The sequence below is a fragment of the Desmodus rotundus genome, chromosome 7 (assembly GCF_022682495.2).
Source record: "Desmodus rotundus isolate HL8 chromosome 7, HLdesRot8A.1, whole genome shotgun sequence".
Lineage (NCBI taxonomy): Eukaryota > Metazoa > Chordata > Mammalia > Chiroptera > Phyllostomidae > Desmodus > Desmodus rotundus.
In genome coordinates, this window is record NC_071393.1 from 63,367,708 (window position 1) to 63,392,082 (window position 24,375).

Genomic DNA, 24,375 nt, shown 5'->3' on the forward strand with positions numbered 1-24,375 from the left:
TACCTCGCTGGTGGGTAGGAGGGAAGGGACAAGTGGGTCCCAGCTAGAGGTACTTGGTTACCTGCCTGCTTTTCACCTTCAAGGTGCCTCCCAAAACTGCCACGAGGGGGCATCAGCCGCTTGCTTGGTAGGCCCCTATAATTGAGCTTCCCAAAAAGGGTCCACTGCCGCCCACGGTGTGCCTTGGTTTCTGACCTGTTCTTAGGCCCAGCCCACGGACTCTGGACCCTTATTAAGTCCTGAAGCGTACCCAGCCTGCCCGCTCCCGCTGTCCTGCACCCGGGGTTCGTACAAGCCCCCGAGGCTGGTCTGCGAACGCAAGCCGGGTGTCTGCAGTGGCCCCGAATTCCTCCGCCTCACAGCTCACTTGCCCTTCGCCCAGATAAGGAAGGGGCGGGGGTGGGGGGCATGCGGGCTGCTGGGCGCTTCAGGGTGCATGTTCCCAACCAGCTCCGGAGACATGGCCTGGACTTCCTCCTGCCCAAGCGCGCTGTGGGCCTGGCCCAGGAGGGGCAGCACATCTGTATGCGCCTGGCAGCCCCCCAGCACCACCCCCGCCTCTCAGCTGGGGTTGGCCAGGGAGGGTCGGAAGGCTGGGCTCCCCTCTCCCGCGCAGCAGCGAGGAGCCGCCTGGCTCTTCCGCAGGCGGAGCCTCCTTCCCCCGCCCCCTCGTCTTGCTCCCTTGTTCTCGCAGGGGCAGCTCAGACCTGCAGCGGAGCCGCGGCGCCGGCTTGGATCGCGTCAGGGCTGTGCCCCCGGGACCGGGCGACAGGGGCGGGCTGGGCCCCTTGGCATTGCCAGGTAAGGGTCTGCCCTGGAGTCCCGGTCGGGGGTCCGCAGCCTGCGGGAGTCTTCAGTGCGCTCCTCGTCTGGGAGCCCACTGCCGTCTCCCTTCTCCCGCGCTCTACCTCTTTCCCTTCTTCCCTCGCTCCTCCCGCCCTCTTTTCCCCATTTTCCTCTCCCTCGGTGTCTTCACCCTGCCTTCTCTGCCTGTTTGCCGTCTCTGCCCCTACCCTCTGTGTCCCCAAGCCTTCTCTCTGTCCCTTGCCCTGTCTTTCCCCATCTCCACTTCCTCTTTGCCTTTTTCTTCCTCCACCTTTCTCTCCTTTCCTTTTCTTTCTCTTTTCCTTTTCCCGCCCTCCTTTCCTTTCCCTGTTCCTTCCCTCTCCTCTCCTCTTCCCTCCCTGCTATCCTGTTTTCCACTCCTCTATCCCTTTCCTTCTCGTCCTGCCTCCCACTCTAGTCCCCAGCTTCCCTCTGGCTTCCCTCTTCCCTGAGGAGGGGAAGGACTGTCAGGTATGTGTCTGCTCTGGGGGAACAGGGGCGCAGCCACAGACACCTGGGAGGGTTCCCTCACCTCAGGAGGAGAGGGAGGAGAGAACAGTGGGAAGGGTCCTCTGTCCAGCTCCCTTCCTGCGTCCCCTCCGAATCAGCCCCTCTCCCAGAATGAAGTTCTGGCGGCCTGGTCTGACGCCCAGAGCTGAGGACTGCCCTGCGGGCCCGTCACACAGGAGGCCCCCCTTCCCCCTCCTTCCCATTCCCCAGACTAGTACCAGTGACTGCTGTCTGCCTTTCAGAGACCAGGCAGCTTCCTTTGATCTCTCAGTTTCTCGCTGCCATTCTGTCTCTGTCTCTGCTGGACAGTCCATGAGCCTTGGTTTCACCCTCAGTCACACTGTGTCCATAGCTTGAGTCTGCCTCTTCCCTCCTCCCCAGTCTCCTGGTCTTACCCCCAACTCCACTGCTCTTCTTTCAGCTCTGGCCCCCCACTCTGCCTCATGAGCCCAGTTCCCCTTCAAGGACTTCAGATGGCTGTGTGGTCTGGGGGGCAGGTTTCTGGGGAGGAGGGCCTTTTCACAGGCTCTCAAGCCTGTCTTAGGCTGCACTCCTTGTTATTTCAGCCTGACCCTAGACAGTTCCCTGAATCCCAATCCCTAGTTTGTAAGCCTTTTCTGGTAGCCCCCATCTCCCCCAGCCCCCTGCTGCATGCCCCACCCTAGAGGACATGGGCCACCTGGGGTTCCAGGCCCTCCCAGCATCCCCCTGTCCTGTTTTCTCCCCCAGCTTCTCTAATCAGAGTTGACTGGTTAGAGATTTATCAGTTTGGAGGGCTGGATGTGAATACAGACAGATCCTGGGAAGAGGAAAGGATCAGACTGTCTGCTGTGTCTTTGACTGCGTTCTGGGCAGTGGGAGTCTGGTCCATTAGAGGCAGGCTCTTCAGCATCTACCTGTGGTGGGGTGGAGGGTTAAGGTTCCTTGACCCTGAAGAGCTACCTGTCCTGCAGGTGTGGATCCATGGGGTAGCCCCAGCACATGTGGCCTCTGCCCCAGCCAGCTCATGCCTCAGCACCTGGGGGCAGTGAAGAGAGCCCTAGCTAGAGCCCAAACATGTGGGGCCTGGTGAGGCTCCTGTTGGCCTGGCTGGGTGGCTGGGGCTGCATGGGACGCCTGGCAGCCCCAGCCCGGGCCTGGGCATGGTCCCGGGGGGGCCCAGGACCAGCACTGCTGCGGACCCGAAGGAGCTGGGTGTGGAACCAGTTTTTTGTCATCGAGGAATATGCCGGTCCAGAGCCTGTCCTCATTGGCAAGGTAAGGATCAAGCCCTCCCATGGGTACCCTGACTCTGTAGCCCAGCCCTGCAACTTCATCACTTCTGCAATGACCTTGGTCCCTCAGGACTCCCAACACTCTACCCAGTCCTAGATTCAGACTCTTGAACTTCTGTTCCTATGAGGAACCGCCGTCATTTTCCCCTGACCCTTATAGCTGCACTCAGATGTGGACCGGGGTGAGGGCCGCACCAAGTACCTGCTGACCGGGGAGGGAGCTGGCACCGTGTTTGTGATTGACGAGGCCACAGGCAATATCCATGTCACCAAGAGCCTGGACCGGGAGGAGAAGGCACAGTATGTGCTACTGGCCCAAGCTGTGGACCGAGCTTCCAACCGTCCCCTGGAGCCCCCGTCAGAGTTCATCATCAAGGTGCAAGACATCAATGACAACCCCCCCATCTTTCCCCTGGGGCCTTACCATGCTACAGTGCCCGAGATGTCCAACGTTGGTGAGTACCCCAAGTCTGAACGCCCAGATCCCCCCACCTCCTGGAGTGCCCTCTCCTCTCCTTCCCCCATTGCTTTTTGCCCCAGAACCCAATCCTCTGATTCACTCCTGCTCATGTCTGGGTTCCCCTCATCTGATATTCCCCTCCCGGCCTTGCCCCTGCTGAGTGGGGTGCTGGGATCCCCCACAGGGACATCGGTAATCCAGGTGACTGCTCACGATGCCGACGACCCCAGCTATGGGAATAGCGCTAAGCTGGTGTACACTGTGCTGGATGGCCTGCCTTTCTTCTCTGTGGACCCCCAGACTGGTGAGGGTAGGGTTCAGGAGCGGTGGGGCAGTCACAGGAACAGGAACCCCCTAACCCAGAGTCTCTCCTTAGGAGTTGTGCGCACTGCCATCCCCAACATGGACCGAGAGACTCAAGAGGAATTCTTGGTGGTGATTCAGGCCAAGGACATGGGTGGCCACATGGGGGGGCTGTCGGGCAGTACTACGGTGACGGTTACCCTCAGTGATGTCAACGACAACCCCCCCAAGTTCCCTCAGAGTAAGCGTCCATTGCTGCTACCTGGGCCAGCCTTTGACCACCCCCCTCATCCCTCTCCCAGCCAGGCCCCAGAAGAAGGAGGTGCTGGGGGAAGGAGGGCTGGGGACCTCTCTAAAAATGTCTCCCCTCCATCCACCCTCAAGGCCTGTACCAGTTCTCCGTGATGGAGACAGCTGGGCCAGGCACCCCGGTGGGCCGGCTTCGGGCCCAGGACCCAGACCTGGGCGACAACGCCCTCATGGCCTACAGCATCCTGGATGGGGAGGGGTCTGAGGCCTTCAGCATCAGCACAGACGCCCAGGGTCGAGATGGGCTCCTCACCATCCGAAAGGTTAGCTTCCTGTTGCTGACACTTGTACACTCACTCGTATCCTCCTTCTGCCCTCCCTAGGACACCCTTATAACTGGTCTAGAACAGACTCAGGAACCTATGTTGGAACTTAGAAATCATGGTCATCCACTTACCTTTCAGATGAGGGCCCGCGGCCCAGAAAGGGGGTGTGATTGGCTCAAGGCTTCATACATCAAGCCTGTGATGGAGCTGGGGGTAGACCTAGAGTTACTAAGTCATCTGCCCCCACCCTTGACCACCAAGGCCACTGCCCCTCTGGTGCAGCTCTCCTCTGAGGTGGGCTGAGCACTGGAAGCTTGTGGGGAAAGGATTCCACCTCCTGGGAGCCTGGGCCTACCCTGGTTTCTACATGTCTCAGCCACTCCACCTCCCCTCACCATAGCCCCTAGACTTCGAGACTCGTCGCTCCTACTCCTTCCGTGTGGAGGCCACCAACACACTCATTGACCCAGCCTACCTGCGGCGAGGGCCCTTCAAGGATGTGGCCTCAGTGCGCATAGCCGTGCAAGATGCCCCAGAGCCACCTGCCTTCACCCAGGCTACCTATCACCTGGCAGTGCCCGAGAACAAGGCTCCTGGGACCCTGGTGGGCCAAGTCTCAGCCACTGACCTAGACTCGCCAGCCAGCCTGATTAGGTGAGTGAGGGTGTGTCTGGGCAGGGCCAGACCTGGGGGAAAGTGCCCAGGGGCAGTCTAGGCTCAGAGAGGATGTGTCGTCTTGACCATAAATCACATTTGCCGCCTGGAAGAGGTCTCCCTCTCTGAGGACCTGGGGCCAGGTGCAGGCTGGAAGGCCTCGCTCTACACTCCCAGGCTCTCCACCCATCCCTCTGGGTGGGTAATAGTGGTGCCTCCCAGTGGCAATGCCAGCAGATATAACCTCATCTGCTGGCTGTGATTGATTCTTGATCACGGTGGTCAGTCCCCCAGTATGTCATGCTTTACCCACTGGCGTTCACTTCTTACATCTGCCCTTTGAAGTAGGTGTTTTCATCACCAGTTTTTCCAGGGACTAGGCCCTGCGAGGTTAAGTAACTTGACCAAGGTCACGCAGTCAGTAAGTGGCAGAGCTGGGATTCAAACCAGGACGGTGCCTAGAGAAGAGCCACTCTTTCCACCTCCCAGCCAGCATCCCTGTCACAGCACTGAGGGAGGCGCTGGTGTCATTCCCTTTTCATAGTTGAGGAAGCAAAGGTTAGACAATTTGCCCAAGGTCACACGGCTGTTCCAAGGCCAAGTGGGGCTAGAACACGGGTCCCGGGGTCCCTGGAACAGAGCCCAGAGTCTGAAAGACCAGCAGTGTCTCCCCCTTTCTACCTCTTTCAGTCTCTCCCACTCTAAGGCGACCCAGTCCCCCGAGTCTCAGGACAGGTATTTAACATTGATGACTTCTAAGGGGACCAACCCTGTGTGAGTTATGGCTCTGAGTGCACAGGGTAGGTTCTGCCCCAGGAGCTTGGGCCCATCCACTCAGATGAGCCAGGAGGCCCAGTAAGGGGAACAGAAGGGAGGGAGGCAGAGCAGCAAGCTGAGGCTCTGCCCCCAGTCAGCCCAGCTCCTCGGCTCTGTCTTCCCCAGATACTCCATCCTCCCCCACTCTGACACGGAGCGCTGCTTCTCTATTGAGCCCGAGGATGGCACCATCCGCACAGCTGTGCCCCTGGACCGCGAGGCTCGAGTATGGCACAACCTCACGGTGCTGGCCACAGAGCTCGGTGAGGAATCTGAAGCCCTGGAGAAAGTAGCAGCCTCTTGGCAGAGGGGCTGTCCCTGAGCGTGGTATGAGGGAGGGAAGTCACTGCCATCGGACCCTTGTCCCCCACCTGGATCATCACCGTGAGACAGGCCTGCTGTCCTTGGCTGGGTTGGGCTGGGCACAGTAGATCTGCCAGAGCATTCTCCTGAGCTTAAGTTCACTCCTGTCCCTGACTATTCCCATCCGGAAAATAACCCTAACCTCAAATAGCTCCCAACCTGCACCCTGGCTGACCCTGTCCTGCCCACTCTCTGCTTCCGGCTAAAGCCTGGGGCCAGGGAGGGCTGGGACCTCCTTTGGGGGGGGTGACTGGGGAGCCACAGCAGTCACTCCCAGGGAAGCCCTGTGGGGTGCCGTCTCCTGCCCCTTTCAGGACCCGGTCACCAGCTGCGTGGTTCAGCTGCCTCTCTCTGGGCAGCTCAGGCTCATGGAGGAGAGCAGGCCCCTCCCCTCCATCAGTCTCCCCTTAGCACACCTGCTCATGTCTGAGGGTGTCCACACGCACTGTGTCCTGTCTGTGGGGGTTGCCACTGTACGTGGGGATGTTTGTACATGTCAGTAAAGAGCGCGTGTGTGTGTGTGCTACGCACCTATGTGTGTGTGATTCCATGTGTGTGGAAGTCACATGTGCATACACATGTATGTGGGTACATATCTATAACTTTATAGAATTGAGTGTGTAGGATTATATTTACACGATTTAAGCATGTGTATAACTGAATGTGTACAGTGACAAGTACACAGAGCTGGTTGTGTCTGTTGTGTATGTGAGTGTTTGTGAACAGGTAATAATAACATATTACTTACTGTGTATCAGGTGCTGGTCTCAGCACCAAATGTGGGCTTATTCACTTAATCATCACCATAAGTTTATGAGGGAGGTGTGGTTATTTCCCCCTTTTACAATGAGAAAACTCAAATAAAAGGTAGTTAAATAACTTCGCAAGGTCGCAGAGAGATGAAGTGGTGGAGCAGGCTGCAGAGTCTGAGCTTTCTCCCTCACCACACTGCTGTCATATGTATTCAGCTGGACGCGTGTAGGTTTGTTATGTCCATGCAGCAGTGTGTTATGTGGTAGTGTATGCGTGTCTGTCTGTGAGTGGCCTGTGTGTTGTGGCTGCCTGTATATATGTAACTGACTATGTGTATGTGTGTGCTTCCCCTCACTCTCTTCTCAACCTTCTGCCAAGTTCTGCTCTCCGCCCCTCGGAAGCTCAGTACCGACTAGCAGACTCTGGGCCCCTACTGCGGTGAAGGAATGGGTCCCTGCCCCATCCTGTCTCTGGGGTGTCCCAAACCTTTAGCCAGGCAGTCCACTTAGCCTCCTTGCCAGGCTGCAGCCTTCAGGGCCTGCCAGTGGGGAGAGACTAAAGGAACCAGCCTAGGAGAGGTGAGCACTAAGGTGGGCAGGGGTGCACATTTTTCATTCTCTCTTGGGTACCCCAGCAGTGAAGAGCAAGGCAGGGTAATGGTGGGAGCCACCTGATGCAGGGATGTGGGAAGAGGGGCCTGTATCTGCCTATGGTGCCCAGGCCAGCCTGACTCTGCACCCTGTGCATCATATAGCTCCTCCCTTCCCAAGGTCAATGCTAAGTGATGCTCATTGCTGTACCACACACAGCCTTCCAGACTTCTGATGAGGCATGGTGTGTGTGTGTGTGCGTGCGCGCCCATGTGTGTGTGTCCATGTGTGTATCCTTCCACCGATGCTGTGCATGAAAATGCATTCTCTGGACCCTGGGTTGGGGTATACTATATTCACTGTTTATACTAAACATCCACTTCATGTATCTTGTATTTGTTTTAAATGCTGAGTGTCCTTCTAATGTATGGTGTTCATGTGTTTGTACATCTCATGGCTATTGTCTAAATGTAACCTGTATGCACTTCTGTCTAACCTTCATTTATGGTGTATGTGCCCTACATGTGGGTCATTGTTTATGTATATCATGTGTGCTATTCCTGTTAAATGTGTGTTGTGTATTGTACATATCTTGAGTACAACATGAATGTTGTATGTGCTTGGTGGTGTTCCATTCATTTTGTGATGTTTGCTACATACAAACTGCACGTATATTTCATGTGTTGCATGTGAATACTATATGCTGCATGTGGCATCCATGTCCGTGCACCACATGTGTTGTGTGTGGGTGTTTGGGGTGTATGTGTTCATGTTCTGGCTTCAGATAGCTCCGCACAGGCCTCCCGTGTGCAAGTGGCCATCCAGACCTTGGATGAGAATGACAATGCTCCCCAGCTGGCTGAGCCCTATGACACCTTTGTGTGTGATTCTGCAGCCCCTGGCCAGGTGAGCTGCTGAGACCAAGGGGTTGGGACCTCAAGACCTCCAGCTGCCCACTCCATACAAGGCCTGTCATTTTCCTCCCAGCTGATTCAGGTCATCCGGGCCCTGGACAGAGATGAAGCTGGCAACAGTAGCCGTGTCTCCCTTCAAGGTCCTCTGGGCCCCGATGCAAACTTCACTGTCCAGGACAACCAAGGTGGGTGGCCTCCTATAACCATGCCCATGCCTGCCTTCCTCTCCTCTTCCTCCACCACCCCAGTCCAGCCTGCCTGACCCCGACCTACATATCTGGGCCCTCCTCCTAACAGAAAGTAGATGTGGACTTGCTCATGTTTGTTGATTGTAAACCTTCCCCATGGGAAGCTATCTCCATGGGCCAGACTGACCCTACTGGGAAAATGTCCCAGAAGATTCCCTCACAATTTCCCTCTCCCTCAGATGGCTCTGCCAGCCTGCTGCTGCCCTCTCGTCCTGCTCCACCCCGCCAGGCCCCCTACCTGGTTCCCATCGAACTATGGGACTGGGGGACCCCAGCACTGAGCAGTACTGCCACCGTGACTGTCAGCATGTGCCACTGCCGGCCCGATGGCTCTGTGGCATCCTGCCGACCTGAGGCTCAGCTCTCACCTGCCGGGCTCAGCACTGGGGCCCTGCTTGCCATCATCACCTGCGTAGGCACCCTGCTTGGTGAGTCAGGCCACAATGGGACACAGATGTGGGGTCCAAGTGTTTGGGAATGTGGAGAGGAATCAGGATCCTGGACATAGGGGAATCCACCCTAGGTTTTACAGGAACCCTTGTGCCTGGATCGTCCCACTGGCTGGTGCATCCAAGAGAAAAAGCTCTGGCCTCATATCCCTGACCTGCTGGTCCATAATGACAGTAACAAGCCATAGAAACTGTTTATTGAGCCCTGACTCTGGGCCACGTGTGGCACCGGGCACATCACCTGTGGTATTCCATTTCATTCTTTCCACAACCCTAATTGGTAAATGCTTTCCCTGTTTTCCATACCAGTAATCAGTCTAAGAGTCAAAGAGGTTTGGAGAAGCTGGGCAACTTCCCATGCTCACACAGCATGTAAGGGGTGAAGTCTGGAGTCACAGGAGGTTTGCCAGGTGTCAAACCTAGGGCTTGCCACCCCTAGGCCACACTGCCTCCTCTGTCACCCAACCCTCTGTCTGCCCAGGCTGCTGACTCAGCCCCTGTGTGGCCTCTCCCCCAGCCCTGGTGGTACTCTTCGTGGCCCTGCGGCACCAGAAGCAGGAAGCCCTGATGGTGCTGGAGGAGGAGGATGTCCGGGAAAACATCATCACCTACGACGATGAGGGCGGCGGAGAAGAGGACACGGAGGCCTTTGACATCAGTGCCCTTCAGAACCCCAACGCTGCGGCTCTGCCAGCCCCTGTTCCCCCCGGGCGCCGTGATGTGCTACCACGGGCCCAGGCACAGCGCCAGCCCCGGCCTCCCGGCCCCGCTGATGTGGCACAGCTCCTGGCACTGCGGCTCCACGAGGCAGACGAGGACCCCAGCGTGCCGCCCTATGACTCAGTGCAGGTGTATGGCTACGAGGGCCGGGGCTCGTCCTGTGGCTCCCTCAGCTCCCTGGGCTCCGAGGCAGGTGGCACCCTGGGCCCCGCAGAGCCGCTGGACGACTGGGGGCCGCTTTTCCACACCCTGGCTGAGCTATACGGGGCCAAGGAGCTCCCAGCCCCCTGAGAGCCAGGCTGCCCTGCTGTCCAAGGTGCGGTAGCCCACACAGGCCCTCTGAGTGAGCCCCAGGGTCCGAGCAGGCGGCAGCAGCCCAGGGCCCCCAACCCTCTTTCCCATGCCTGTGTTCCTCCTCCCAGCTCCCCCAGAGCAACCTTCTCACCTCCCTCTTCCTGAGTCTTCTGTGTCCTCTCCAGGGATCTCTGTCTCTGTAACACTGTCTGGGTCTCCATTGTGTGGCTCTGACTCCGAATCTCTGTTCTGTCACTGTGATTCCACCTTATCTGTGGCTCTGCTTTTGTCTGTCCGGTTCTAAGTCTCTTATACATGCTCTCTCTGTCTCCCTTGCCCCCACACACATGCTCTGTGTCTGTTTCCTGCCCCCATCTGCCCCCTATTTCTGGGTCCCTGAGGATTTTGGTTTTTTTCCGTTCATCCCAAAAGCAAGAGACACTTCCAGCCACTGCTGCCCATCTTCCTGCAGGGGATATTCTGCCCCAGGTCAGTGCCCCTGGATTGTGTGGGGCATGGGTGGCCTGAAGCCCACCCCCGACTCACTCACTAACTAGGCTCTCCAATTTTTGCAGACCTTCCTGCATGGTTCCATCCATCACTCATGGCCTCATCCTGGCTCTACTGGCCTCCAGCAGAGAGGGGGTGCCAGCCCACCTCCCAGGGGAGAGCTCCAGCCGCGCCCCCCCCACCACCACCACCACTTGGCTGCTTCCCTGGAGCTCTGCCCAGCTATTGGCATCCCAGCTCTGGGCATTGTCTTGTGTGCTTCCCAGGCCCCAGGGGAAGGAAAGGGAAAGGTAGCTGGGGAAGAGGAAAGAGGGAGGAAAGGGAGGGGCCTCCATCTCTAATTTCATAATAAACAAACACTTTATTTTGTAAAGCTAGAGCCCTGTTCTGCACTCAGGTTTCTATATGGAGCTTTACTGTACCAAAGAGCAAGAGGAGAGGCCTACCTAAGCGTATTCCCTCTGGTTCATTTTTCCTCCCTTGGGGGACGTTCCAGTCCAAGTCCCTCTAGATAGAGGAGGGTTTGGGTTGGTTCCATTCAGGGAGTAAGTGCCCCACTCCCACCACCAGCTCTCTGAGTTCCCCATTGTTCTCAAACTGTCCAAAGAAATTAAGATGTAGGGAGAAGAGAGGAGGGAGATGTAGGGAGATGGCCAGAGGAGAGGGTGGGAAGAAGTAGAAGGTGAGGGCTACGGAGAAGAGAAGAGGAGAAGAAAGGAAGAGGGACTCCAGACTGAGAAAAAAATGCAGGGGGTAGGGCAAACCAGTCTCTCTTGGGGCCTGTGGTGCCCATTGAGGAAAGGGTAGGCCACTGAATCTGGGCCTGCTGCCCCCACCTTTATTTCTCCCTAGTCCCTTATTCTTCATGGAGCACTTCAAGGAGGAAGGAGGGAAGGAGAGGACCAGGGAGGCAGAATCAAAGCTAACAGGTGGGAGGTGAGCAGGAGCAGCCAGCATCTCTCAATGCCCACTCCCTAAACAGAGAAGAGATCCACTCAGGAATCAGCACGAGCCCCAGGCCTGCTAACTGCAGGCAGGCATCCTGTAGACTCAAATAGCTGAGTCAGGACAGGTCCTTGTGCCCCAGCCCCACAAAGTGGGGGGGTGCTGGCAATCAGGGAAAGCTGCATCAATGGGAAGACGTGTTCCCTCATACCTTCCACACCTGCTTGATGAGGACAACCAGGTGATGGGACAACAAGGACCCTTGCTCCAGTGCTGGAGTTATTTCCTCTGCTGAAGCCTGGAACTGGACCCCTGATCGCTCCATGGCTGGTACAAGAGCAGGCTGTCTGTTCCCTGAAGGCCTCAGGAGGCAGCATACCACATAGGTGTTAGGAACAAGGTCTTCCAGTTCAGGGGAGGATGGGCCAGACCTTTACCCCTTTGGTCTCACCCCAATATCTACATTAACTCTTCAGGAATAAATGGAGAATAGGAGATACTGACCATGGGCCACTTTAGGTAGTGAGGGGCGCTCTGACATGGATGCACACCTTTGCCTTTTCTTCCAGCTTTTCCTAGCACCCTCCTCTGGTCCCCCCCAACTCACTAAATTTAGAGAGGAAAAAAAATGGGACATAGGGAAACAGGTTTGTCAGCAAGACCCTTATCTCTGGTCTCAAATACCTCATCATCTGGAAGGACAGAAGCTGTCAAAGGAGTGAATAAGGGCGGGAACATGACAAAAAGAAAAGGGGTGATGCAAGAAGGAGGGTTGCCACCCTGACAAAGTGGCTCTGGCTGGGCATCCTGGAAAGCAAAAGTTCATTGGTTCAATTACTGGTCAGGGCACATGCCTAGGTTGTGGGTTTGATCCCAGTTGGGGTACATATGAGAGGCAACCAATTGATGTTTCTCTCCCTCTCTTTGTGCCTTCCTGTCTCTCAAAAAAAAAAAAAAAAAAGGAGGAGAAGGATTCTCCTGTTCTGCCCTCTTTGTCTGGATTCCATCCTTCCCTCCCAGTTTATGGGAAGTGGGGAGGCGCAGAACATCCCTGGGGAATGAGCTACATGCAGTTCACGGAAAACCTTTGGCTGGGCTCAGGTTGCAATCTCGGGCTCTGCTATTCCCTGCATTTTTCACAGAAGTAGTGGACTGGTGGGAGGAGCCTTGACCCCAGCCCCTCTTTACTCTGAAGCATTTTCCCAAAAGAAGTGACAAGGCCTGGCATTCTCCCCAATAAGGGGCTGCTTTCCATATCTAGGCGTTGCGCCTTCTCCAGTCTGTCTCCTGTCTGTGCACACAGGAACCACTCATATATCACCCGCCACATTCACACATACCTATCCTGAATCACTCACACCAGGACACACGCACATCGCTGCACATGGAGATGCACCTTTGTGCCTGAGTCCATCAAACACTCCAGGACTAGGCTGGCCAGGATCCGTGACCTCCTGCTATCCTTTCCAGAGTCCCACCTCTCCTTTCCTGAGCCTGAAGAATGGGAGAGGGGTGAAGATAGGTTGCTGTAGAGGCCACTGGCTAGATTCTGGACCCTGGCTCAAAGGCTACTCCTGCTGTACTGGGCATCTTTCTGTGGCTCCTCCTCCCCACCGCAATTTCTTCTCTGCCTCTACTGCTCTCTTTCCTAGGGCTTCCTGATCTTTCCTCCCTCCTCCCCATTCATCCCCTGAAGGCCAGAGCCTGGAGGTTTCCTCTGTCCAGCCAGCACCTCAGTTCAGGGATGGAACTCAGGGATGGGCTGGAGGCTAGGAGGAGTGGGATGAGAGAACGAAGGTTCAGCAACCTTCCTTCAGGCCCCATCTCTTGGCTAATTGTGCTTTCTCCCTGACTTTTCCTGGGGAGGGGAGGGGCTGAGAGATGTCAGCCTGCATCTCCAAATCTGGGCTCACAAGGGAGGAGGGGCCAGGAAGGGCAGAAGACGTGCTAACCTGACAATTCCCATGGGCACAGCCACCTCCCTGTTTTCTGCATTTCCCAGAAGGAGCTACAGGAAGGAGAGGCTGGAAAGCAGGCAAAGAGAAGAAGGAAGTAGGAAAGGAAGAAAGGAGGAGAAGTCTGGCAGCAGCAATGACATACCCCAAAGAGCAGTGCACCAGTGAGCTGTGGCGATGGCTCCAGGCCCTGGCAGGCAGGGCACAGGAGGCTCAGTGGGGGGCAGCTTCCGTGGGCTCACCCCTCTAAGCCCTCAGGATCCTCTGGGTTCAGTCACCCCTGGCCACCAGGCATGGGCTGGGCGAAGCTACTCTCCCCCACCTCCCTCCCCAGATGCCTGCGGGGCTCTATTCTGGTGGCAGAGAGGAAAGTCAGGGAGAGGACATGGGAGGGGAAGCCTGCTAAAGGATTGCTCTAGAGCAGTTCTGGGTCCAAGCCTCACCTCTGCCACTTACTGTGTGACCTCAGGCAAGGCTTCCTCTTCTGTAAAGTGAGGATAATTTTTCCCTCAAAGAGTTACCATGAGAACTGCACTCAGTAAAGGATTAATCATTATAGTCATTAGAATGGGGGGGGGGGGCAGAGGAGAGCAGATGAGAAGCCCATCACCACCCACCAGGGGTCCGCAATGCACTGCCCTGCCTCTCCCAGCCTGGGCCCTTTGGAATACTCCCCACCTCATTTTCCTCCTTGGCTATCCCACCTCACTGAGCTGAGAAAATGACAGACTCTGAAGCTGAGATGAGGACTAAAATGAGAGAAAGAAGGAAGACTGGGGATAGGGTGGAAAAAGCAGAAAAGAGGATGGCAATTAAAGAGGGCCTAGCACCTAGCACAGCATCTGGCGCACAGCATCTTGCACACAGCAGGCACGCAGTAAGGTTTTGCTGAAAGAAGGACTTGGCAATGAGAAGGGGGCTGGACCAATCTATTGGGTGTCAATAGGAACACACTGGGCAGAACCATCAATAGTTCTGGGAGGCAGAAAGAGATGGACTTGGAACAAATGCAACCAGCCACCCACTAGGGCTGGAGCCAGATGCTGTGATGCTGCTCACACCCTGTCCTCCACCCACTCCCTGCACTAGGACCCCCAAGTCCTGCCACTTCTTACAGAGTATCAGTCTCTGTGGGGAGTCCGGAGTCTCCTGATACCAGTCCTACAGAGAGTTCTCCACCTTCACCAGCTCTGTGGGGGGTGGCAGATTCAGGATGGGCCTGGCTGGCCGCCTCCTCTTGTTCCTCCGGCTCCGGAAGATTCTGCAGCTCTGAGTACAGCACCCAGGCATCGTTGCGTGACACGTACTCCCACCCACTCTCTCGCACATGAAAGAGGTCTACAGAACCCCCAGAGTAGGCATCACGGTGGGTGGCATGGGCCACGGCACAGCAAGCCAGGGTGTAGGCCTCCTGAGTGGTCATGTTGTAGCGGTAGCCACGGTCTAGCACGCCATAGGCGTAAGGAGACCCAGAGCCCACAGAGAAGATGTCCCCTTGCAGGCGGGTGCCATCACTGTAGACATAGAAGAGGGCAGGGCCTGAGCGATCCCAGCCACACAGGGCAGTAGCCACACACAGATCCAGCCCCCGGTAGTGGGACATCATGGCTGACAAGAGTTTGGCAGCACTGGCCACACTGGGCAACTGGCCCTCCCTCAGTGCCCGCAGCCGCAGCTCCCGCTGTAACACCCGGTACCATGTGGCACAGTCAGCGGAGGTGCCAGAGGTGGTGCCCAAGAGGTGCTGGTGGACAGGGATGACCTTGCATGAGGCTGGACATGCCACGTAGTTGCTGCAGGAGGACCGGGTGTCAGCCGCAGCAATGACTCCATGACGGAAGCGGAAGGCCAGGGTGGTGGTGCCATGAGCCAGCCTGGGGCCCTGGATCTGCAAGAAGGTTGGAGGGTCACAGGCCCAGGGCACAGCCCAGCCACCGGCCTGAGACATGTGAGGTGATAGCTCCTGGATGTCAGGGGCCTGCCACTTGCACACATCCTGCAGAGCCATCCCTGGGGCTGAGTGAAGCTGAGAAGTGGCAGGACAAAGATTTGTGAGCTGGGTCAAGTAAGGGAAGAGGGACGCTAAGGAAAAGCTTGGCTGCAGCCAGAATTGGCAAGGAAGGCATGTGATTTGTGGCTTCACTTCTCCCTAACCCCAAATAAGGCTTAGGGTCTGGCTGTTGGAGAAGCCCCCTCCTTCTCAGAGGACCACTGAGGGGAGACAAGACAGAGTCTCCAGCACTGGGAAGACGCTGCCCCTGACACATCTTAGCTTCACCCCAGGAGTCTCCTGTCTGTCATCCTCCACCCAAGGAAAGGAAGTGCAAATGAAAGGATCAGAGCTAGGTTCCTCTTGTCTTTCCTGTCCCTGCCCTGAACAATCTCCCAGCCTAGGAGGAGAAATAAACACACACCAGAGATCTAAAGTAGTCAGAACAGGGTGCTGTGGCCCCATCGAGACAGGAGTTCTAAATACGGGGTTCCTTCCTCAGAGGTATGGGGCCAGGGAACTATGATGCTCCCTCAACTCACACTTTCACCTCACGGTCAAGGTGGGAAAAGAGAAATGGACTGAGACAAGGACAAAAGAGAAAAGAACAAGAGAGCCCTAGGGGTGAGGGTTTGGGGTGGAGAAGTACAAATACCTTTTGGAAAGGCAGGGTACTGAGGGGCCAGGGGTCAGGGAAATTTTCACCTGGAGCTCTCTTTCCCTTCTGCTTTGAGGGTGAATATGAATCTCCATCTGCACACAAAGATGGCGTTCCTGATGGTTCGCCAGCAGTACAGCTTCTCTACTTGTGTTACATAGTTCTGAGTATATAGCTGGAAAAATTCTGATGACCTTCTCTCTCCTGGTTCCCCTCTGCCCCATAGTTCCCAATGACAAGAGATTGGTTCATAGTTCCCAGGCAGGAGAAACAACTGACTTTGACCCCATAATGCTGAGTCTAAGTCTTAGACCAACCAGGTGTGGTCAAGGGGATAAGGATGGTGAACCCTGACGGCTCTTCAGAAAGACTAAGTAGACAAGAGCAGAGTGACAAGCTGCAACTACTTCTAGCACCACGTGGAGTATATTTTACTAAACATTGCAGCTCAAAGGGGTGCTATGGGAATGGGTTTATTCAAGGAAACAGACCCACACACAAAGGAAAGAGCCTGGACCCTCCAGACGTCACAATGGTAGGGCCGTGGTATCATAGTTACCTGGGGTCTCAGTTCAAAGGGCAAATGTAAATATGTCATGGGAAGACTGGAGAAACCAGGAGGTAACACTAATGTCCAACCAGTTCTTCGCCCTTCTTTTGTGTAGGACCACATGGAAATCTTACTAAAGAGATGAGAATGTCTCCTCTTTCTAAAAACTAAGTAAGTCTTAGACTCTTTTTTAAAAAGGATTTTTATGTATTTATTTTTAGAGAGGGGAAGGGAAGGAAAAAGAGACAGAAAGAGATGGAGAGAAACATCAATGTGTGGTTGCCTCTATGCACAACCCCCACACCGAGGACCTGGCCCACATTGAACCAGCGACCCTTCGGTTTGCAGGCTGGCACGCAATCCACTGAGCCACACCAGCCAGGGTAGTCTTAGACCCTTTATATATGGATGGATGGCCACCTCCCTAGGTCAGACCATTGTCAAGTCAGATCTGGACAGTAGAATGGCCTCATAATTGGCCACCCTCCAATTTCCCCATCTAATCTTATCTTCCACAGTGACATTTTTTCCTAAGGTATCACTCAAATCCTGTGTTTCCTCTACTAAGAGACCTTGAAGGACTACAAGATCAAATCCAAACCAACTCTCCACCCCAGGCTGGAATTTAAGCCCTACTGTGGTCCAGTCCTAATCCATCCACCACAACCTCTTTTCACACTATCACCCACCTTCCCTTCATTTATTTGAATCCTATCCTTCAAAATCTGGCTTAGTACCACCTAGTCTGAAAATTCTTCCCAGATGTGGGTAGAGAGAGAAGAGCCTGTGGGTTTCAGGAGCAATGGGACCCCACTGGCACTTAGGGAAATGAATCCAGACCTCCTTGGCAAAGGCTTCCTGGATCCCCAACCTCACCCTGATCTATACTGACCTCCTCTCCCACCTGTGAACTTACAGCATTTATCATTTTCCTCCCCTCACCACCTTATTGAGATATAAACGACATATAACATAGTGTAAGCTTAAGGTATACAATGTGATGATTTGATACATATATATTGCAAAATGTTTACCACAACATGGTTAGTTAACATCCTTCACTGCACATAATGACCATTTTTGTTATTGTTGTTACTGTGAGAACATTTTAAAATCTACTCTCTTAGCAACTTTCAAGTATAAAACATAGTATCATTAATGCTGTACATTAGATATCCCAGAACTTATTCCTCATAACTGAAAGTTTATACTTTTTGACCAATATCTCCCCACTTCCCTAACCCCTGCCCCTGGCAACCACCACTTTATTCTGTTTCTCTGAGTTCGGCTTTGTTAGAGTTCACATAAGTAAGATCATATAGTATTTGTCTTCCTCTGTCTGACTTATTTCACTTAGTATAATGCTCTGACGGTTCATTCATGTTGTTGTAAATGACAAAGTTTTCTTCTTTTGTATGGCTGAATAATATTCTCTCTATATAGTTGTTTCCAGGTCTTAGCTACTGTGAATAATGCTACAATGAACAGTGGGTTGCAGATATCTCTACAAGATAGTGATTTCATTTCCCTCAGATAAATACCCAGATGTAGGATTTCTGGATCATATGTTCTATTTTTATTATTTTCTGGCACCTTCACACTGTTTTCCATAGTGGCTGTTCCAATTTACATTCCCACCAACAGCAGCACCAATCATTTGTACCTCCCCTTTTGAGATCTCCATATAACTAGGGAAAATGTAAAAGTGCCTTAAGAGAAATACAAATGTTATTAGTGTCGGAGTAAAAGAACCATTGGGAGAAGTCAGTAAGAGGACTAGTTGCATTGCACAGGTGACTGAAAAATAATACCTGCTAAATACCAACCAAGTGTGAGACACAGATAAGGATCTTCTGCTTCATTACGTTCTAGTGCTGGGCTTGAAAATAGTTGCCAAATTTCAGCATTAAAAATACAACGCATGCAGAATTTGCTGAGGAAGGGAAGGTGGCTGAGTTTGAGTATTAGAGGACAAAGTGGAATTTAAATATTGATTGATGTTGCTTGCTGTTGGAATCCAACAAGGAAGGCCGGACACGGACTTCATAAAACCATAAAGCAAGAGGCAACATTTCATACTTTTGCCCACCTCCTTTCTTGTTATTGTTCCCAAAATGCTTGAAAACTGAAGGTGGGTGGAGAGAGGGAGATACAGTGAAATATAGAACATTCTGAATCAAGCGCTTGTCTTAGCAAGTTTAAGTTAGAGAACTGCTTGGAACATCTTTATGGAGCCCCACCTCTCCTCCAGCCTCTGACATGGGAAATGACTCAGTTATTCAGGAGATGAACTCAGAATCTAGATTATGGATTAACTGGGTCTCTGCTTTTCTTTATTCTTTTATCTGCCTTCATTACTTACTAGAATGCCCACCAGACGGTGGGAGTAAAGAGAATACTGAATCTTAAAAATTGGTACTGATAGAGAACGTGGGTAGGGGGTGATTAAGGCTATCAAACAAATCCTCAGTTTATTTTATTTTGTTGCGCTTTTACCACAAGCAAATGTGGTTTAACTAACTTCATAGGAAATGACCTTAGAATAGATCGTTATTTTACCCAGTAAAACAAAATGGCAATTTCAATAGCGTTAATTGAGTGCTGAAGCAGTAGAGATGTAAACTATTGCTTGGACACCTGGCTGGGCATGGAAAACTTACTGCTAAAGTTTTAGAGCCGATTTTCAACCAGTCACGCCCTTCTCAAAGATGGCCGGCCTCACTTCCCTCACTCAACAAGGACGTTTCCAATCGCTTCTTAGGAATTTGAGGTTAATGTAATCCAATACTGTTTGCATGACAAAACCTAAAATGGCAGACATATGCCTTTAGAATTTAAGGGCAAGGAGGCCATTTTTTTTCCCCCTGTTCGGCGAAAATGGTCCCTTGCGTCTGGCTTTTGTTTTCGGGGGCGTGGTTGCCAGGAGTTAAAATGGCTCCTTTCTGGGATAGGTTTAATAAGAAGAGAAGCTGTGTGGGCAGGGCGTTGCCAGGCCGTTATCTAGTAGGCGTTCCGGGAGGCTGCCCGTCTTGCCCTTACTAGACATGGCGCTGGCCAGTGTGTTGAAGAGCTCGCTACCGGTGAACCGGCACGGATTTTTCGGACTCGGGGGTCGTGCCGATCTGTTGGACCTGGGTCCAGGTAGTCCCAGTGATGGGCTCAACCTGGCCGCGCCCAGCTGGGATGCCTCAGAGGAGCCAAGAATCGAAATACTTCATGGAACCACCACCCTGGCCTTCAAGGTGCGGACCCAGCTGTGGAACCGGGACTAAGTCCCGCGCGCCCGCGCCCTTCCCAGACCGGATCCCGCAGTGGCCGCGGCCGCGAAACCCAGGCGGAGCCTCGGGCCGCTTGTCCCGACTCCGGCAGTTTCGCTGTCCCATTACCCTGGGAGGCGCTGGTTCGTGCTCTGGCCGGAAAGAGGGGCGGTGGGAATGGGGGTAAGAGGGAGAAAGAAAGTACCTGAGGCTGCTTGGATTGATTCCTAGGCGACTTCAGGTTGCTTCTGCCGAGAAAAGGGCAGGCTGCAGCCGCTCCGAACTTAGACAAAGGGAAGGCAGTTGTAACCATTCACCAAAGGTTTTGGAAACTGGCCCCTCCATGCCAGGGTAACCGAAACGCTACGACTAGAGGGGGGATCTTGGGAGGGAGTTCTGTGCTAGGCCAGACTATCGGTATTCCTGGCTCAGCTTTGCAATAACTTGCCCTGCGATCTTGGGCCAGTCGTTCTATCGCATTAAACCTGTTCCTCATCCATGGGATATGTTTATACCCATATCACGGGATTGATGTGAAGTTCGTGTGACATTAATATGTGGAAAGATGTATTACAGCGATTTTCAGCCTTTTTCATCTCATGGCATAAAAGTAATTACAAAAATTTTGTGGCACACCAAAAATACATTGTTTGCAGATGTGACCAAAAAATGTGATGAAATTTTTATTCGTTCACACCGGACAGCTATTGTGTTGGCTATTGTCATTTTTTTATTTGACAGTCTAAGGAAAAAGAGGTCAGCCCCTGACTAAAAAGTCAGGAATTGCATGTTTTAAAAATTCTTGTGGCACACCGGTTGACAATCACTGGTATATTGTGAAGTGTAAAACGACAAAGGAGATGTTTTGGGGTTGCACTGATATAAAAATTAATGTCATGACTTTTTGTGGTCTAACCGGTGGCCTGCTTTGTGTTTTCCTCTGATCTTAACAGTTTCGACATGGAGTCATTGTTGCAGCAGACTCTCGGGCCACAGCGGGTGCCTACATTGCCTCCCAGACAGTAAAGAAGGTGATAGAGATCAACCCCTACCTGCTGGGCACCATGGCTGGGGGCGCGGCAGATTGCAGCTTTTGGGAGCGGCTGTTGGCCCGGCAATGTCGAATCTATGAGCTTCGAAACAAGGAACGCATCTCAGTAGCAGCTGCCTCCAAGCTGCTGGCCAACATGGTGTATCAGTATAAAGGCATGGGGCTGTCCATGGGTACCATGATCTGTGGCTGGGATAAGAGAGGCCCCGGTGAGTTAAGATTCAACCACAATTCTTGGGCTGACACTACAGATAGCAGGGGTTGGATGAACAGATGCGAGAAAGAAAAGGCTTTAGGTCATTACTGAGGGTTTGTTGATTAGTTTCTCACTTCTTTGTTAAAGGAAGGCACTGTATTGTAGAAAAGGGCATGGAGTTAGACCAGCAGTGTCATTGACTGCGCATGTGACCTTTGGCTGGTTGCTTTTTTCTCAGTATCTGTTTCATCATCTATTACATTGGTTAAATTATGTAACACACACAAAGCATGTAGTTTCTGGCACATAATGTTTTTGCTTCTATTCTCTTTCCCATAAAATAATAAGACCTACAAAAAGTGTATTTGAGAATTGAAGTGCATAATAATAGACATAAAAACTCTAGTCAGTGTCATCAAAGACATATAATGTGAGCCACACATATGATTTTAAATTTTCTGATGGATTTTTTAAAAAGTAAAAGAGCCCTGACTGATGTGGCTCAGTGGGTTGGGCATCCTCTTGTAAACCTAAGGGTCACTGGTTCAATTCCCGCTTAGGGCACATGCCTTCCCGTTGTGGGCTGGTGCCCAGTTGGGGTGCCTGTGAGAGGCAACCGTTTGATGTTTTTCACATCGATGTTTCTCTCCCTCTCTTTCTCCCTCCCTTCCCTTCTAAGAACAAATAAATAAAATCTTTTTTTAAAAAATGAAAAGGGTAAAATTTTAACAATTCATTTAATACAAAATACCTAAAATAGCATTTCCACATGTGGCATTAGCCCCATTTCAAGTGCTCAGTAGCCACATGTGGCTAGTGTCTACTGTATTGGACCTAGAAACTAACACATAGGAAGTAGCAACCCAAAAGTTAGTCATTTCTCTCCTTTTTTTTCCTTTAGGAGTCTTTGACCCAGAAGGATCCTTGATGCTAATCTTTCTTTGCTTGATATACTCACCCTCGGTCTTACTCTATCATCTCTGAAAAGAAATTCCTTAGCCTAGTTTCCTTTCCAGTGTATAAAAACTTTGTCAGGAAGTTCAACCTTGTATCTGATGTTAGCACCAACTTCAGTCAGGTTGGAATACAGGTAGTCACTTTTTGTGTAATTGTCCCCCTTTATGCTTAAAAATAGGTATTCCAATTGTTTTTGTTTCATTCATTTATCTGCTTATTAAATGCCAAGTTTTTCTCTGTGAAATAATTGTGGGATACCCACCACTTTTTCACTCACTTTGGAGAATATCGTTTCACTACTCGATGGAGGATGAATGAGGAGATTAAAAAGTGGATGTGGGAGAGGAGCGTAGTTTGTTCCTTTGGAATTGAGACACTTTCCTCTTTGAAAGGTGTGAAAGAACAGTTCCATATACCTGGTCTATACCAGCACTGTCCAACAGAAATGAAACGTGAGCCATACATGTAGTTTCAAACTTTATAGTAGCCACATTTAAAAAATAAACAAATTTTAGTAATATATTTTACTTAATCAAATAGATCCAAAATATCATTTCACTATGTGGTTCTAGCTTCATTTCAAATGCTCAGGAATCACATGTGGCTAATGGCTACCATATTGGACTGTGCAGATCTTTTACAATATGATTTGGAATCCTAGGCTTTATTCTATTGTGCGATGTATGTCTTGTACCCCAAATAGCCTAAATTTTGAGGGCTAGGATTGTTTTAAATATTACCTCCCACAGATGTTCTGTGCTTGAAACCTAAGACATTTGAATTATACTTGCTTTTTGATTATATTTATTTGATTCCTTTGGCTTTTTTAAAAAAATATTTGTTTATTCAGTTGTAGTTGTCCCAGTTTTTCCCCCTTTGCCATCCTCCATCTAGTCCTCCCCTCGCTCCCTCAGTCCATCCCCACCAGACTGTTGTCCATGTCCATGGGTCATTCATACATGTTCTTTGACTACTCCCTTCCCCTTCTCTCCACCATTCTCCCCTCCCCCCTTTCCTCTGGCAGATGTCAGTCTGTTCCTTGTTTCTATGTCTCTGGTTCTGGTTTGGTTGTTAGTTTATTTTGTTCATTAGCTTCCTCTTATAAGTGAGATCTTACGGTATTTGTCTTTCACCAGCTGGCTTATTTCACTTAGCACAATGCTCTACAGTTCCATCCATGCTGTCACAAGGGGTAGGGAGTTCTTTCTTTCTGCTTTGTAATATTCCATCATGTAAATGTACCACAGTTTTTTAATCTACTCATCCACTGATGGGCACTAAGTGGAACAACAAATTGATGTTTCTCCCTCTGTTTCTCTCTGCCTCTTTTTCTCTGTCTTTCTCCTTTCCTCTCTCTGAAGTCAGTAAACAAAAATTTTTTTTAAAAAGAGGGATAGAATTCTGTGTGTTGGGGGTTGAATTAGATGTCAGAAGGGGTGGTCATTTGTTTTCCTGCTAACCTCATCTCTCTTTTCAGGCCTCTACTATGTGGACAGTGAAGGAAACCGAATCTCCGGGGCTGCCTTCTCTGTAGGTTCTGGCTCTGTGTATGCATATGGGGTCATGGATCGGGGTTACTACTATGACCTAGAGGTGGAAGAGGCCTATGATCTGGCCCGTCGAGCCATCTACCAAGCTACCTATAGAGATGCCTACTCGGGAGGTGCAGTCAACCTCTACCATGTCCGTGAGGATGGCTGGATTCGAGTCTCCAGTGATAATGTAGCTGATCTACATGACAAGTACAGTGGATCTACCCACTGAAGGAGGTGTTTATTGGGGTGACTTATTAGTAATATGGGTACAGCACCACATTCTATAGTGGAAGGGTCCCCAATTATATTGATTGCTCTTTTTTTTTTTAAGCTCTGGTGCATTGACCTCTATGTGTTACTAGCTGTTAATGAGCTGCTGCAGAGGTGATGATTTGTTTTACTTTCCTGGATGTTAACATTACACTACTCGACCTTAGCCTGTGTCGTGTCCTTTATCCACACCGTCCCTCCTCCAAGCACTTTACAGTCAAATAAGCTAGGACAGTGGGAGGGAAGTGACTGTTAATTACAGGAAACAATGATGTGAAGACATTGTCTAGTGAATACACTAGTGTCCCCACTTATGAAGCTAATAACAAAGGAGAAGGAGAGGCAAGGAGGAGGGAGAGACGTCCCAATTCCGTTTGCAAAGAGATGAAAAGTTGATGAGGCGAAAAGATGCGCAGGGCTGGACCAGGCAGAGCTGCAGAGGGAAAAGCTCTTACCCTGTGATGGGGGAGGGTAGACTGATGCTACATGCAGAACAGAAAGATGAAGAAGGTAAGCCTTGAATCTTAAACCAATTGGAAACAAAAGGCTTGGACCCTGTGAAAAGAGAAGGCAAAAGGTAAGTGTGAAAGCAGTGACCACAGGCTTGGTAGCCCTCCAGTGTGTATGTGTTGAGGACAGGAAGGGATAATCATGGCTTATATCCTTCTGGGCAGGAAGCAGCACAGAACTGGCAATGGAACTGTGTGGGTGGGGAATAAGCCCTGCTGAGAGCAGAGAGATGGCTGATTTATC

The 24,375-nt window shown here is 51.9% G+C and overlaps 3 protein-coding genes across 5 annotated transcripts; 2 read left to right on the forward strand and 1 right to left on the reverse strand.

Moving 5' to 3' along the window:
- The first annotated feature begins 189 nt into the window (after positions 1-189).
- On the forward strand, positions 190-10,626 carry CDH24 (cadherin 24). 3 transcript variants are annotated; one of them, XM_053928887.2, is made up of 14 exons: positions 190-801; positions 2,289-2,592; positions 2,770-3,064; positions 3,254-3,373; positions 3,446-3,613; positions 3,757-3,944; positions 4,348-4,601; positions 5,544-5,680; positions 7,908-8,029; positions 8,111-8,222; positions 8,465-8,713; positions 9,252-9,647; positions 10,185-10,237; positions 10,324-10,626. In XM_053928887.2, exons 2-14 carry the CDS (start codon positions 2,392-2,394, stop codon positions 10,597-10,599), a joined length of 2,571 nt encoding a protein of 856 aa, XP_053784862.1. In that variant the 5' UTR covers positions 190-801; positions 2,289-2,391; the 3' UTR covers positions 10,600-10,626. The 3 variants fall into 3 exon arrangements, with proteins under 3 accessions (XP_053784862.1, XP_045048259.2, XP_053784863.1); XM_045192324.3 differs by lacking the exon at positions 10,185-10,237 and having other exon boundaries at positions 9,252-9,583; XM_053928888.2 differs by lacking the exons at positions 10,185-10,237; positions 10,324-10,626 and having other exon boundaries at positions 191-801; positions 9,216-9,342.
- A 3,643-nt stretch (positions 10,627-14,269) lies between these two features.
- PSMB11 (proteasome subunit beta 11) lies at positions 14,270-15,166 on the reverse strand. The gene has a single exon (XM_024556078.2). The coding sequence runs from the start codon at positions 15,164-15,166 to the stop codon at positions 14,270-14,272; it is 897 nt and encodes a 298-aa protein (XP_024411846.2).
- Positions 15,167-19,370: 4,204 nt separating this feature from the next.
- On the forward strand, positions 19,371-23,788 carry PSMB5 (proteasome 20S subunit beta 5). Its single transcript, XM_024556900.4, has 3 exons — positions 19,371-19,598; positions 20,567-20,873; positions 23,295-23,788. Exons 1-3 carry the CDS (start codon positions 19,401-19,403, stop codon positions 23,579-23,581), a joined length of 792 nt encoding a protein of 263 aa, XP_024412668.2. The 5' UTR covers positions 19,371-19,400; the 3' UTR covers positions 23,582-23,788.
- Positions 23,789-24,375: the final 587 nt, after the last annotated feature.